This window comes from Oryctolagus cuniculus, chromosome X (assembly GCF_964237555.1).
Source record: "Oryctolagus cuniculus chromosome X, mOryCun1.1, whole genome shotgun sequence".
Lineage (NCBI taxonomy): Eukaryota > Metazoa > Chordata > Mammalia > Lagomorpha > Leporidae > Oryctolagus > Oryctolagus cuniculus.
In genome coordinates this window covers 69,160,235-69,172,103 of record NC_091453.1, presented here as the reverse complement: position 1 = coordinate 69,172,103, position 11,869 = coordinate 69,160,235, and the positions used below count along the sequence as shown (strand labels likewise).

General features: G+C 36.7%; 1 protein-coding gene across 1 annotated transcript; it reads right to left on the bottom strand.

Annotated features, from left to right (window-relative positions):
* Positions 1-233: 233 nt before the first annotated feature.
* LOC108178711 (large ribosomal subunit protein eL39) lies at positions 234-454 on the bottom strand. Its single transcript, XM_017349695.3, is given in 2 exon segments — positions 234-396; positions 398-454. Coding segments are annotated over 2 exon segments (156 nt in total). The 5' UTR covers positions 440-454; the 3' UTR covers positions 234-282.
* Between the last annotated feature and the right edge of the window lie 11,415 nt (positions 455-11,869).

Here is an 11,869-nt window from a genome sequence, read left to right as displayed (position 1 = left end):
GCTGCTATGAATATGGGAGTACAAATATTTCCTTGAGACCCTGATTGTAATTTTTTGGAATATATACCTGCAAGTGGGATTGCTGAATCATATGGTAGCACTATTTTTAATTTTTTTTTCAAAAGGGCTCACATATTTATTACTGAACCAGCCCACTGGTCACAGCCCTAATCAAACATGTCCAGCTGTCCAGATGATGGTGACATCTTCAGCTTGATGTGGTGATAGTGACATTGTGACATTGAGACAGAAGAAATGAGCACGCCATTCAAGTGCAATTCCTTATAGACCCAGCTTGGTTCTTCTCCAATGTCTCCTCTTGGAGTTATACCTGATTTTATTACCAGTTTTCATCCGAATCCATTGCGGAATGGGGCGGTTTTGTTTTTGTTTTTTTGGCCAGGAACCTCTTGATTCTGAAGGTCTTGTGAGAAGACATGGCGAGGAAGAATCAGGGACACCCACCACGATGGCGGAGGAAAGGAGAAAGGCTATTTTTAATTTTTTTTGAGAAACCTTCAGAGTGATTTCCATAGCAGTTGCATAATTTCACATTCCTACCAAAAGTACACAAGAGTTCCAAATTCTCCACATCCTCACCACCAAACACTTGTTTTCTGTTTATTTTTTAATTAACAGAGATCTCAATATGTATGAAGTGATACTTCAAGTGATGTTGATTTCCATTTCTCAGATGATCAGCAATGTTGAACATCTTTTTCTATGTATGTTGGCCACTTATATTTCATCTTTGGAGAAATGTCTACTCAAGTCCACTGCCCATTTTCAAATCATATTTTTTGTTTTGTTATCTAGTTATAGGAACTCTTTATGTGTTTTTTAAAAGATTTATTTATTTATTTGAAAGGCAGAGTTACAGAGGCAGAGGCAGAAAGAGAGAGAGAGGTCTTCTACCTCTGGTTCACTCCTCAAATGGCTGGAGCTGCACCAATCTGAAGCCAGGATCCAGGAACCAGGGGCTTCTTCCAGGTCTCCCATATGGGTGCAGGGGCCCAAGCACTTGGGCTGTCTTCTACTGCTTTCCCAGGCCATAGCAGAGAGCTGGATCAGAAGTGGAGCAGCCAGGACTCGAACTGGCACCCCTATGGGATGCCGGTGCTGCAGGTGGCGGCTTTACCTACCATACCACAATGCTGGCACCATGTGTTATTATTATTATTTTAAATATTTATTTATATGAGAGAGGGAGAGAGGGAGAGAGAGAGAGAATCTTCCATCCTCTGGTTCACTCATTCCTCTAAATGACTACAGTGACTGGAGATGAGCTAAAAGAGCAGGAGCCCAAACATTTAGATTATCATCCACTGCTTTCCCAAGTGTATTAGTAGGGAGCTGATTGGAAGCAGAACATCTGGGACTCAAAAAGGTGCTCTGATATGGGATGTGGGCATTCCAAGTGATGGAGTAACCCACTGTGCCACAACACCAGCCCTTCTTTATGTATTCTCAGTGTTAATCTTTTATCAGGTATACAGTTCGCAAATATTTTCTCTCATTTTGTAGATTTCCTTTCCATCCTGTTGATTGTGTCCTTGATGTACAAAAGTTTTTAAGTTTGATGTAGTTCTATTTTTCTATTTTGGATTCTGTTGTTTGTATTTCTGGTGTAATATCAATAAATCATTGTCAAGTTTTATTTCTAGGGGTTTTATGATTTTAGTTCTGATGTTTAAGATTTTAGTCTATTTATGGATTTAGTATATTTTAGTCATAATTTTAGATATGGTGTTAGATAAGACCATGGATTCATTTGTTTTGCACATAAATATACAGTTTTCCTAACACGTTTGTTAAAGAGACTGTCCTTTCCAAATAGTGTTCTTAAAACCCTTCTGGAATATCATTTCATCATACACGTGAGAGTTTGTTTCTGGCCTCTTTCTTCTATTCCCATTACTTTATCTGTCTTTCTTTTTTATGCCAGTGCCTATCCTCTTTGGATTACCATAGCTTTGTAACATATTTAAATCAGGAAATGTGAGTGCTGCAACTTTTTTCTACTTTAAAGCAATTGTTTTGGTTAATGAGGGGTCCCTTGAGATATCATATAAATTTTATAATGGACTTTTTATTTCTGAAAAAAAGCATTGTTGGAATTTTGATAGGGGTTGTGTTGAATCTATAGATTTGTTTCAGTAGTATGGACATCTTAAATATATTGCCTTCCATTCCATGAATTTGTGATATTTTTCTATTTATTCATGTAGTTTTTAATTTCTATCAGCAATGTTTTATAGTTTTCTATGTACAAGTATTTCACCTTCTTGGTTAGGTTTATTCCTGAATATATATTTTTATTTTTGATGCTATTATAATTCAATTGAATTGCTTTCTTAATTTCTTTTTTTGAATTGTTCATTTTTAGTACATAAAAGCACAAGAGAAATTTTTAAAGATTCATTTTTATTTATTTGAAAGGCAGAGTTACAGAAAGAGGGATATACATGTGTGTGTGTGTGTGTGTGTATGTATGTATGTGTGTGTATATATATATATATATATATAGAGAGAGAGAGAGAGAGAGAGAGATCTTCCACCCACTGGTTCACTCTCCAAATGGCCACAATGACCGGAGAAGAGCCAATCCGAAACCAGAAGGCAGGAGCTTCCTCCAGGCCTCCCACGTGGGTGCAGGGACCCAAGGACTTAGGCCATCCTCCACTGCCTTCCCAGGCACATTAACAGGGAGCTGGATTGGAAGTGGTGCATCTGGAACTTGAACTGGTGCCCATATAGTATGCCAGCTTTGCAGGCAGCAGCTTAACCCTCTGTGCCATAACGCCATCCCCAGAAACACAACTGATTTTTTCTTGACTTTTTCTCTTGCTGCTTTGCTGAATTCTTTAGTTCTTACAAATTCTTGTGGAATCTTTAAGGTCTTCTATATATGTCAAAAACACAGATAACTTCTTCATTTTCACTTTTGATGCCCAATTGCTCTAGTTAGGACTTCCAGTACTATGTTGAATCGAAGTAGTTAGAGTGACCATCCTTGTCTTGTTTCTGATCGTGGTAGAAATTCTTTTACTCTTTGATCCTTGAGTACACTGTTAGCTATGGGCTTTTCATAATTGGCTTTCATTAGTCAGAGGTGCCATCCTGTATTCCTACTTTGTTGGGTGGTGGTTTTTTTTTTAATATTGAATGTTTAGGTTTTTAAATTTTCACATACTTGAAAGGGAAAGAAAGAGAGATTGATTTTTTTTATCCACTGGTTCACTCCTCAAATGCCTGCAACAGCCAGGCTGGCCCAGGCCAAAGCCAGAAGCCTGGAACTACATTCAAATCTCCCATGTGGGTGGCAAGGACCCATGTGCTTGAGCCATCATTTGCTCCCTCCCAAGGTGCATTAACAAGAAGCTGGATCAGAACTGGAGGAGACAGGACTTGAACCACCACTCCAAAATGGGATGCAGGTGTCTCAAGCAGCAGTTTAATCTGCTACACAATACCCAAACCAAATAGTGTTTTTTCTTTGTTTTTCGCATGAAATGATTTTGAAACTTCTCATACGCTTTTTCTACATCACTTATCATGTGGATTTTCTCCTTTATGCTACTAACATGGTGAACATGGTATATTATATTTGTTGAGTTTCATAATTTTTGTATATGGAACTATCCTTGCATTCTAGGAGGAAATTCCACTTGGCCATGGTGAATAATCCTTTTGATATGCAGTTGAACTTGATTTATTTGTATCTTATTGGGGATTTATACATCAATATTCAAAAGTGATATTTTTCTTTTATTGTACTGTCATTGTGTAGTTTTGATATCTGTGTAGTTTTGGTTTCATAAAATGAGCTCAGAAGAGTTCTCTTCAAATTTCTGAAATAGTTTCAGGAGGACTGTCGGTAATTCTTTAAATATTTCATATACTTCTCCAGAGAAGCCATTTGGTTCTAGGTTTTTCTTCGTTGGGAGGTTTTTGAATACTCATGTAATTTTCTTACTCATTATATTCAGATTGCTTTATTTATCACGATTCAGTGCTGGTACCTAGCCTACTTATAGGAATTTATCCATCTCTTCTAGGTTATATAATTTTTGGCAAACAATTATTTATGGTGTTCTCCAAGGATGTTTTCGGTTTCTGTGATATCAGTTGTAATTTCCTCTTTCATTTCTGATTGTAGTTGAGTCTTTTTTCTTATTTCATCTGGTTAAGGGTTTTCAATGTTGTTGTTCCTTTAGAAAAATCCAACAATTTTCTATTGTTTTCTATATTTTAATGTCCTACATTCTGCTAAGTTTGGGTTTAATTTGTTGTGTTTCTTTTTTAGTTTCTGGAGATGCAAAGTTGAGTTATTTGAGATTTTTATTCTTTTTAATGTGTGCATTTCCAGCTACAAATTTCTCTCTTTGTACAGCTTTCACTACATCCAATAAATTTCGTTTTATTATCTTTTTGTTTTCATATACCTCAAAGTGTTTTCTAATTTCTCTTGTGATTTTTTTCTATGACCATTTGGTTGTATAATAATGTATTGTTCAAATTCCACACATGTGTTCCATATATTCTGATTTTCTTTGTTTTATTTATTTCTAGTTTTACGTTATTATGATCAGAAAAAATACTTAGCATAATTTCAATCTTCTTGGACTTTTTATGATTTGCTCTGCAACCTAACATCTGGTCTATCCTGGAGAGTTACTTGTGTGTACTTGATAAGGATGTACATTCTGCCGTTTTGGTGATAGAGTGCTTTATGTATGTATGTTCAGTCCAAGAGTGTTATTCAAGTTCTATTTTTTATTCACCTCCTGTCTAGTTCTTTTATCCATTATTGATACTGGGATACAGAGATTTTCCACTATTAGCATGTTACTGTCCATTTTCCTCTTCATTTCTGTCAACTTTTTAAAAATATATAATTAGAACCTCTGAGGTTTGGTACATAAATATTTAGAATTATTTTATTTATACAGATTTATAGTCTTGATGTATTGACTTATTGTTGCTAAATGACTTTCTTTTGTTTTGAAACAGTTTTTGACTTAAAATCTATTTTGACTAATATTAATATTGCCATTCTTACTGTGTTAGTTACTATTTTTATGATATATTTTCCATCCTTTCACTTTTAGATTATGTACGCCCTTAGATTTAATGCGCATCTTTCACAGAAAACATGTAGTTGTTGAAAATCATTTAATTTATTTGAAAGAGACAGAGGGAGAGAGAGAAGCAGACTTCCTCGCTTGAAACTGCCACAATTGTCTGAAACTGCCACAATCGTGCATGGCCGATGCCTTGAGTTGAGAACTCAATTGGGGACCCTCCCGTGGGACCCAACTTGAGCTACCACCTGCTGCTTTCTATGCTTTGTATTAGCATGAAACTGAAATCAAGAGCAGAGCCAGGACTTGAGCCCAGGCACTCTGATACAAAGTTCAGGCATCTGAATTAGCATTATAACTCATGCACCAAAGGTTGGTTCCAGCTTTTTAAATTTATTCAATCAATTATTGATTAGGGAGTTTAATCCATTTATATTCAAAGTAATTATTGATATAAAAGATTCATTATTACCATTTTGTTATTTGTTTTCTATATATTTTGAATTTTATTTTCTCTCCTTTCCTCTCTTACTGCCTTATTTTGTGATTCATAATTTTTTCTGTTTATATGCTTTGATACCCTTATTTTGTGTATATTCCATCCACATTTTGTTTGTGGTTACCCTTGCAATTACATAAAATTTTTTAGGAAGAGCTGGAGCAAGTAGGTGGCTGAGTACTATTTAAAGTTATAACATTCATGGGGGCTGGCGCTGTGGCTCACTTGGTTAATCCTCCACCTGCGGCGCTGGCATCCCATATGGGCACCAGGTTCTAGTCCCGTTTGCTCCTCTTCCAGTCCAGCTCTCTGCTGTGGCCCAGGAGTGCAGTGGAGGATGGCCCAAGTGCCTGGGCCCCTGCACCCACATGGGAGACCAGGAGGAAGCTCCTGGCTCCTGGCTTTGGATCGGCGCAGCACCGGCTGTAGCGGTCATTTAGGGGGAGTGAACCAACGGAAGGAAGAACTTTCTCTCTGTCTCTCTCTCTCTCTCTGTCTATAACTACCTGTCAAATAAAAAAAAAAGTTATTACATTCTATTTTAGAATGTTAAAGACTTTTCTTTATTCATATATAAAATTATTATTGCCTAATAACTCCAACCCACTTCCATTATTGATGTCACAAATTACATCTTTTTTATTAAAGATTTATTCATTTGAAAGGCAGAGTTACAGAGAGGCAGAGGCAAAGAGAGAGAGAGAGAGACAGAGAGAGAGGTCTTCCATCCACTGGTTCACTCCCCAAATGGCTGCAATGGTCAGAGCTGCGCCGATCCAAAGCCAGGAGCCAGAAGCTTCTTCTGGGTCTCCCATGCATGTGCAGGGGTCCAAGGACTTGGACCATCTTCTACTGCTTTCCCAGGCCATAGCAGGGAGCTGGATTGGAAGCAGAGCAGCCCAGACGCGAACTGGAGCCCAAATGGGATGCCAACACTGCAGGCAGCGGCTTTACCCACTATGCCACTGCACTGGCCCCACAAACTACATCTTCATATATTGAATACTCATTAACACTGATCTATAGCTTTAAATTGTCATATTCATTCTTTTCATCAACATTATAATAGTACAGGTTACTGTATTTGTCCATACATTTACCTTTATTGAAGAAACATTTTCATACAGTTTCATGTTGTTGTCTACTTATTATCCATTCATCTTCAATTTGAAGGATTATCCATACCATTTCTTACAGTGCAGTCCTAGATGGAATCAGCTCCCTCTACTTCTGTTTGTCTTTAAAACTCTTAAATTCTCCTTTGCTTTTGAGGTAGAGTTTTTCTGGATGCACTTTACTTGGATGGCAGCCTTTTTTCTGTCCGTGTTTTGAATACATCATTTCAGTCTTTTCAGGCCTGCAAAGTATTTGTGAGAAATCTGGTAATCTCATGGATGGTTCCTTGTATTTTTTTAAAGATTTATTTATTTGCTTGAAAAACATGGTTACAGAGACAGGGAAACACACACACACACACACACAGGGAGGGAGAGAGAGAGAGAGAGAGAAATCTTCCATACATTCATTCACTCCCCAAATGACTGAAATGGCTGGGGCTGGGCCAGGGTGAAGCCATGAGATCAGAACTCCATGTGAGTCTCCTGTGTGGGTGGCAGGGGCCTAGGCACTTGGGCCATCCTCCACTGCTTTCCTAGGTGCGTTAGCAGGGTGTTGGACTGGAAGCACAGCAGCTGGGACTCGAACCAGTGCTCATGTGGGATGCTAGCATCACAGGCAGCAGCTTAACCTGCTTGTGCCACAGTGGCAGCCCCAGGTTTTCCAACTTCATGGCATGTAATTGTTCATAACAATTCCTAATGATTTTTTGCAATTCTGTAGTATTGATTGTAATATCCTTTTTATCTCTGATTTCATTTATTTGAGTCTTTTTTCTTTGTTAATATGGCTAATAGTTTATCAATTTTGTTTATCATTTAAAAAGCTTTTTTATTTAATTAATATTTTATGCATTTAAATTTCCATTTTGTTTATTCCTTCTCCAATTTTTATTATTTCTTTCCTTCTTCTAAATTTGGATTTGGTTCCATTTTTTCCCACTTATGTCTTCTTTTAGTGAGCATTTTGATGATTACATTTCATTTCCTCTCTTGGATTATTAGATGTGACTCTTTGTTTTGTCTTTTTAGTGGTTATTTAAAGTTTGTTGTATTCATCATTACCTACCACAGTGTACCTTCTAGTGATAGTTAAAATTTTGGATAGACAGGAAGAAGAGTTTCAAGAGATCTGTTGTGTGTCATGCTGACTATAGTTAATAGCAGTATATTGTATATAGGAAAATTGCTAAAAGTGTAGATTTTAAGTGTTCTCACCACAATGCCCCCTCCATGTATTTTTCAGAGATCTATATAACCCTGACACAAAACCATAATGCATAGAAGAAAAAGAAATTGCAGATCTATAGTCCTAAATAATCCAGGTGAAAACATCTTTAAGTAAATATTTAGTAAGTCAAATCAGAAAAAAGCAAAAATAAAATATGAATCATTAGATTTTTCTCTTCTTTCATGTATATGCTCTACCTTTGAGATTTACACTTTCATGAGTTTTTTCTGATGGCACTTATTGTTTCACTTCCAATGTAGAAGCATTTCTTCTACAGTTATGATTTCACTTCGAAAAAGCATTTCTTGTAGGGCTGGCCTGGTGGAGATAAATTCTTTCCATTTTTGCTTATGGAAAGTCTTTATTTTTCCTTATTTTCTGAAGGACAGCTTTGCTAAGTATACTATTCTTGCTGGGAGTTTATTTCTTTCTTTCAGGACTTGATTATTTAATTTCATTCTTTTTTGGACTATAAAGTTTCAGCTGAGAAGTCCACCATTAATCTAATTGTGATTCCTTTATAAGTAACTTGATGCTTTTCTCTTGCTAGTTTCCAAGTAAATTTAAATGATGAGGAAATTAAATACACTTTGGTGGGGCATAGTAGGCTAGGCCTCCACCTGCAGCACCAGCATCCCATATGGGCACCAGTTCATGTCTGGATGCTCCTCTTCCAATCCAGCTCTCTACTGTGGCCTGGGAAAGCAGTAGAAGATGGCCCAAGTGTTTGGGCCCCTGCACCTGTGTGGGAGACCCCATGGAAGCTCCTGGCTCCTGGTTTTGGATTGGCCCAGCTCTGGACATTGAGGCCATCTGGGGAGTGAGTCAGCATATGGAAGACCTTTCTGTCTCTCCCTCTCTCTGTCTGTAACTCTACCTCTTACACAAGTAAATAAAATATAGGTTGCAGGTGTGTTTCTGACATTGCTTCTTCCATGTAAGCAATCATTAAGGGAGAAAACAAGCTAAATTTTGTTAATTTATAAAATATAAATATATATTTGGTTTGAATGATTTATGGCTTACATTTGGTCTCTTTTCTTTGTAACCCACCCATTTTGCATTTTACTTCATATATAAAAGGAGATATTTGCCTCAGGTGTTAAATAAATTGTATGCTCTCCTCAAGCAGCTTCTAGTGCTGTCCATTTCACTATCCTTCCCAGACCTTCCACAAAGGGTTGATTCCCTCTAGCCACGTTCCTGGTATATGACAACATCACTCACTACAGATTGGATTTCTGTATTTCTGTATAGGGAAACAGATGCCAAACTTCTTTTTATTGCAAATGTTTTGTAATTCCCTTTCACTAAGTTGAAATGAAATGCATGAATAGTAAAGAAATAATGCAAAAAACGTATAATTAAAATGACCTAACTATAACATAAAGAGATTCATTTATAATAAAAATGTTTTAAATCTGGAAATGATTGCCCATTATTATGCCTGAAGACATAACAAAATAGATTCTTTTTCCATATGCAGAATTACTTTAAATTTGACAGCTTTGAGTGTAGATTGTTAAGGGTTTGTTATATTGGCAACTCAAGCATCAGCATCACAAACTGTGTTGCCATTAGTGATACAACTTTCCAAAATGGTTAACAAGTCTTGGTCAACTTTTAATACACAAAATAAATTTTCCCTCAGTTTATGCAGTAGTTGAATGTCTGCACAATTCATTATGTACTGAAAATGTTCAGAAAATACTTTACTTTATATGTGAAACAGATGTAGATTTGACCATCTTTAACAAGCTATTTTCAACTTTAATGAACATTTGGTAAGACATTTGAAATTCAAAGGGACATGAGACAATTTTTAATTTTGTGAAACTATTCACTGCATTATATGACCCACGTAATACCCAAGGGGTCCACCCACTCAATAACAGTAATATTCCAGTCATCATGACAAGCCATACAACCCTTCTAACTTTCTAAAACAACTTCTGTGGGCTACACTGCCCACCACTCCCACCTCCCGCCTACTGAGACAAATGCTGATTCACCTTCTGGGACTCTGTACATTGCCACCTGAATAAAAGTGCGGTATTGTTAGCAAAAAGGGATATGGCTATCAGCGAGGCAACTGACATATCTGAAACAAAGTAGATATTGAGCATATACTCCTTTCTTCACATCATCTAAATTTTCTCTGCCACTTGCCAGGTAAATCAGACCTATTACTAAACGCATCATTTTCAACGTGTGATTTTAATACCTGACAAAAGAAAATCTATTCATTTAAATCTTTAACTGAGCTCATTGACTGTTGGTTGTTTGATGAGTAATATTTATTATGTAAATCCACATCCCATTTGATTTCTCCCATCAAAGAAACAATAACCCTAATATACTTAGAAATATTTGGTATAAGTAAATCTGATTGTCTGGAAAAAAAACTGGAACAAACAATCAGATATGAGCCTAATTAGGCTGATGCTAATTTAATTTATTAAACCTGTTTTACCATTCATTTGTCTATTCCTCTTTCCCCAAGTAAGATCTTTGAGCTCAGGATCCTCTCCTTATTTGATCTTTGAAGGTTGGAAATTATTATCTTAGTTTCGTTCATGAAAGTTATTTTATTCTTTGGGCCCTAATTTGCTTGATAAGATGATGCGCTTAATGTTGCAACGTGAATTCAAGCACAGGCACAGTTTTTCTTCTTCACAAACAAGCTGTTTTTTCTCTCTATATGTAATTTTACACATGAAAATTCTTTCAGTTAAACCATTACTCAGATTTCATATAATTCCTTGATTAAGTGAATACCTAATCATATATTTAACAAGAAATAATACAAGGTGAGTTTTAAGATTACAGAATATTAAAACTAGAGTGTAACTTAAAGGTAATCTAGTCCATTCTCCTCATTTCCATATGAAGAAGCTTAAATACAAGAAAGATGAAGTAATTTGCTTTAAGACTCTAGACCATGACTAGAATGTAGACTTTTTGTTTTGAAAGCTAGTGCCTATTGCATGGCATCATACTGTTATTGTGCTAATGACATTTGCATCATTTTTGCCTATGAATACTGTGTGTGTGAACATGCTTACACACACACACACACACACACACAATACACTGCTACAGATAATGGCTATTTAAAAAATTAGCTAAAATTGTAACCTGTTTATTTTGAACACTTTAAAAAAAGATTTAATTTATTTATTTGAGAGGCAGAGTTACAGAGAGAGGGAGAGACAGAGAGAGACAGAGAGACAGAGAGAGAGACAAAGAGAGAGAGAGAGAGGTCATCCATCTGCTGATTCATTCCTCAAATGGGCTAAAACAGCCAGAGCTGGGTTGATCTGAAGCCAAGAGCCAGGAGCTGCTTCTAGGTCTCCCACATGGACACAGGGGTCTATGCACTTGGGCCATCCTCTGCTGCTTTCTCAGGCCATAGCAGAGAGCTGGATCAGAAGAGGAGCAGCTGGGACACGAACTGGTGCCCATATGGGATGCCGGTGCTGCAGGCAGAGGCTTAGCCTACTATACCTCAGCGCTGGCCCATATTTTGAATACTTTTAAACAAATACTAACTGATGCATAAAAATTATGCATGTTTATAGTTACTAAGTGATGTTTTGATACAAATATACATTGCATAATATCAAATTAGGGTAAACATATCTACTCTAACATTTGCCATTGCTTTATAGGAAGAACATTCAAAGTCCTTTCTTCTGGCTTTAAAATATATATACATGCAGTACATTAGCATTATCTAGAGTCTCTGCATTATGCAACAGAACACTACAACTTTCTCCTACCTATAACTTGATACTCTTTGATCAGTCTTTTCCCATCCCTCCCTCCCGCCATACTCCTCACCTATAGTAATCAACTATTCAACTCTCAAATTCTATGAGATCAACTTCTTTAGATTCCACATGAGTGAGATTATGCACTACTTAACTTTCTGTGCTTG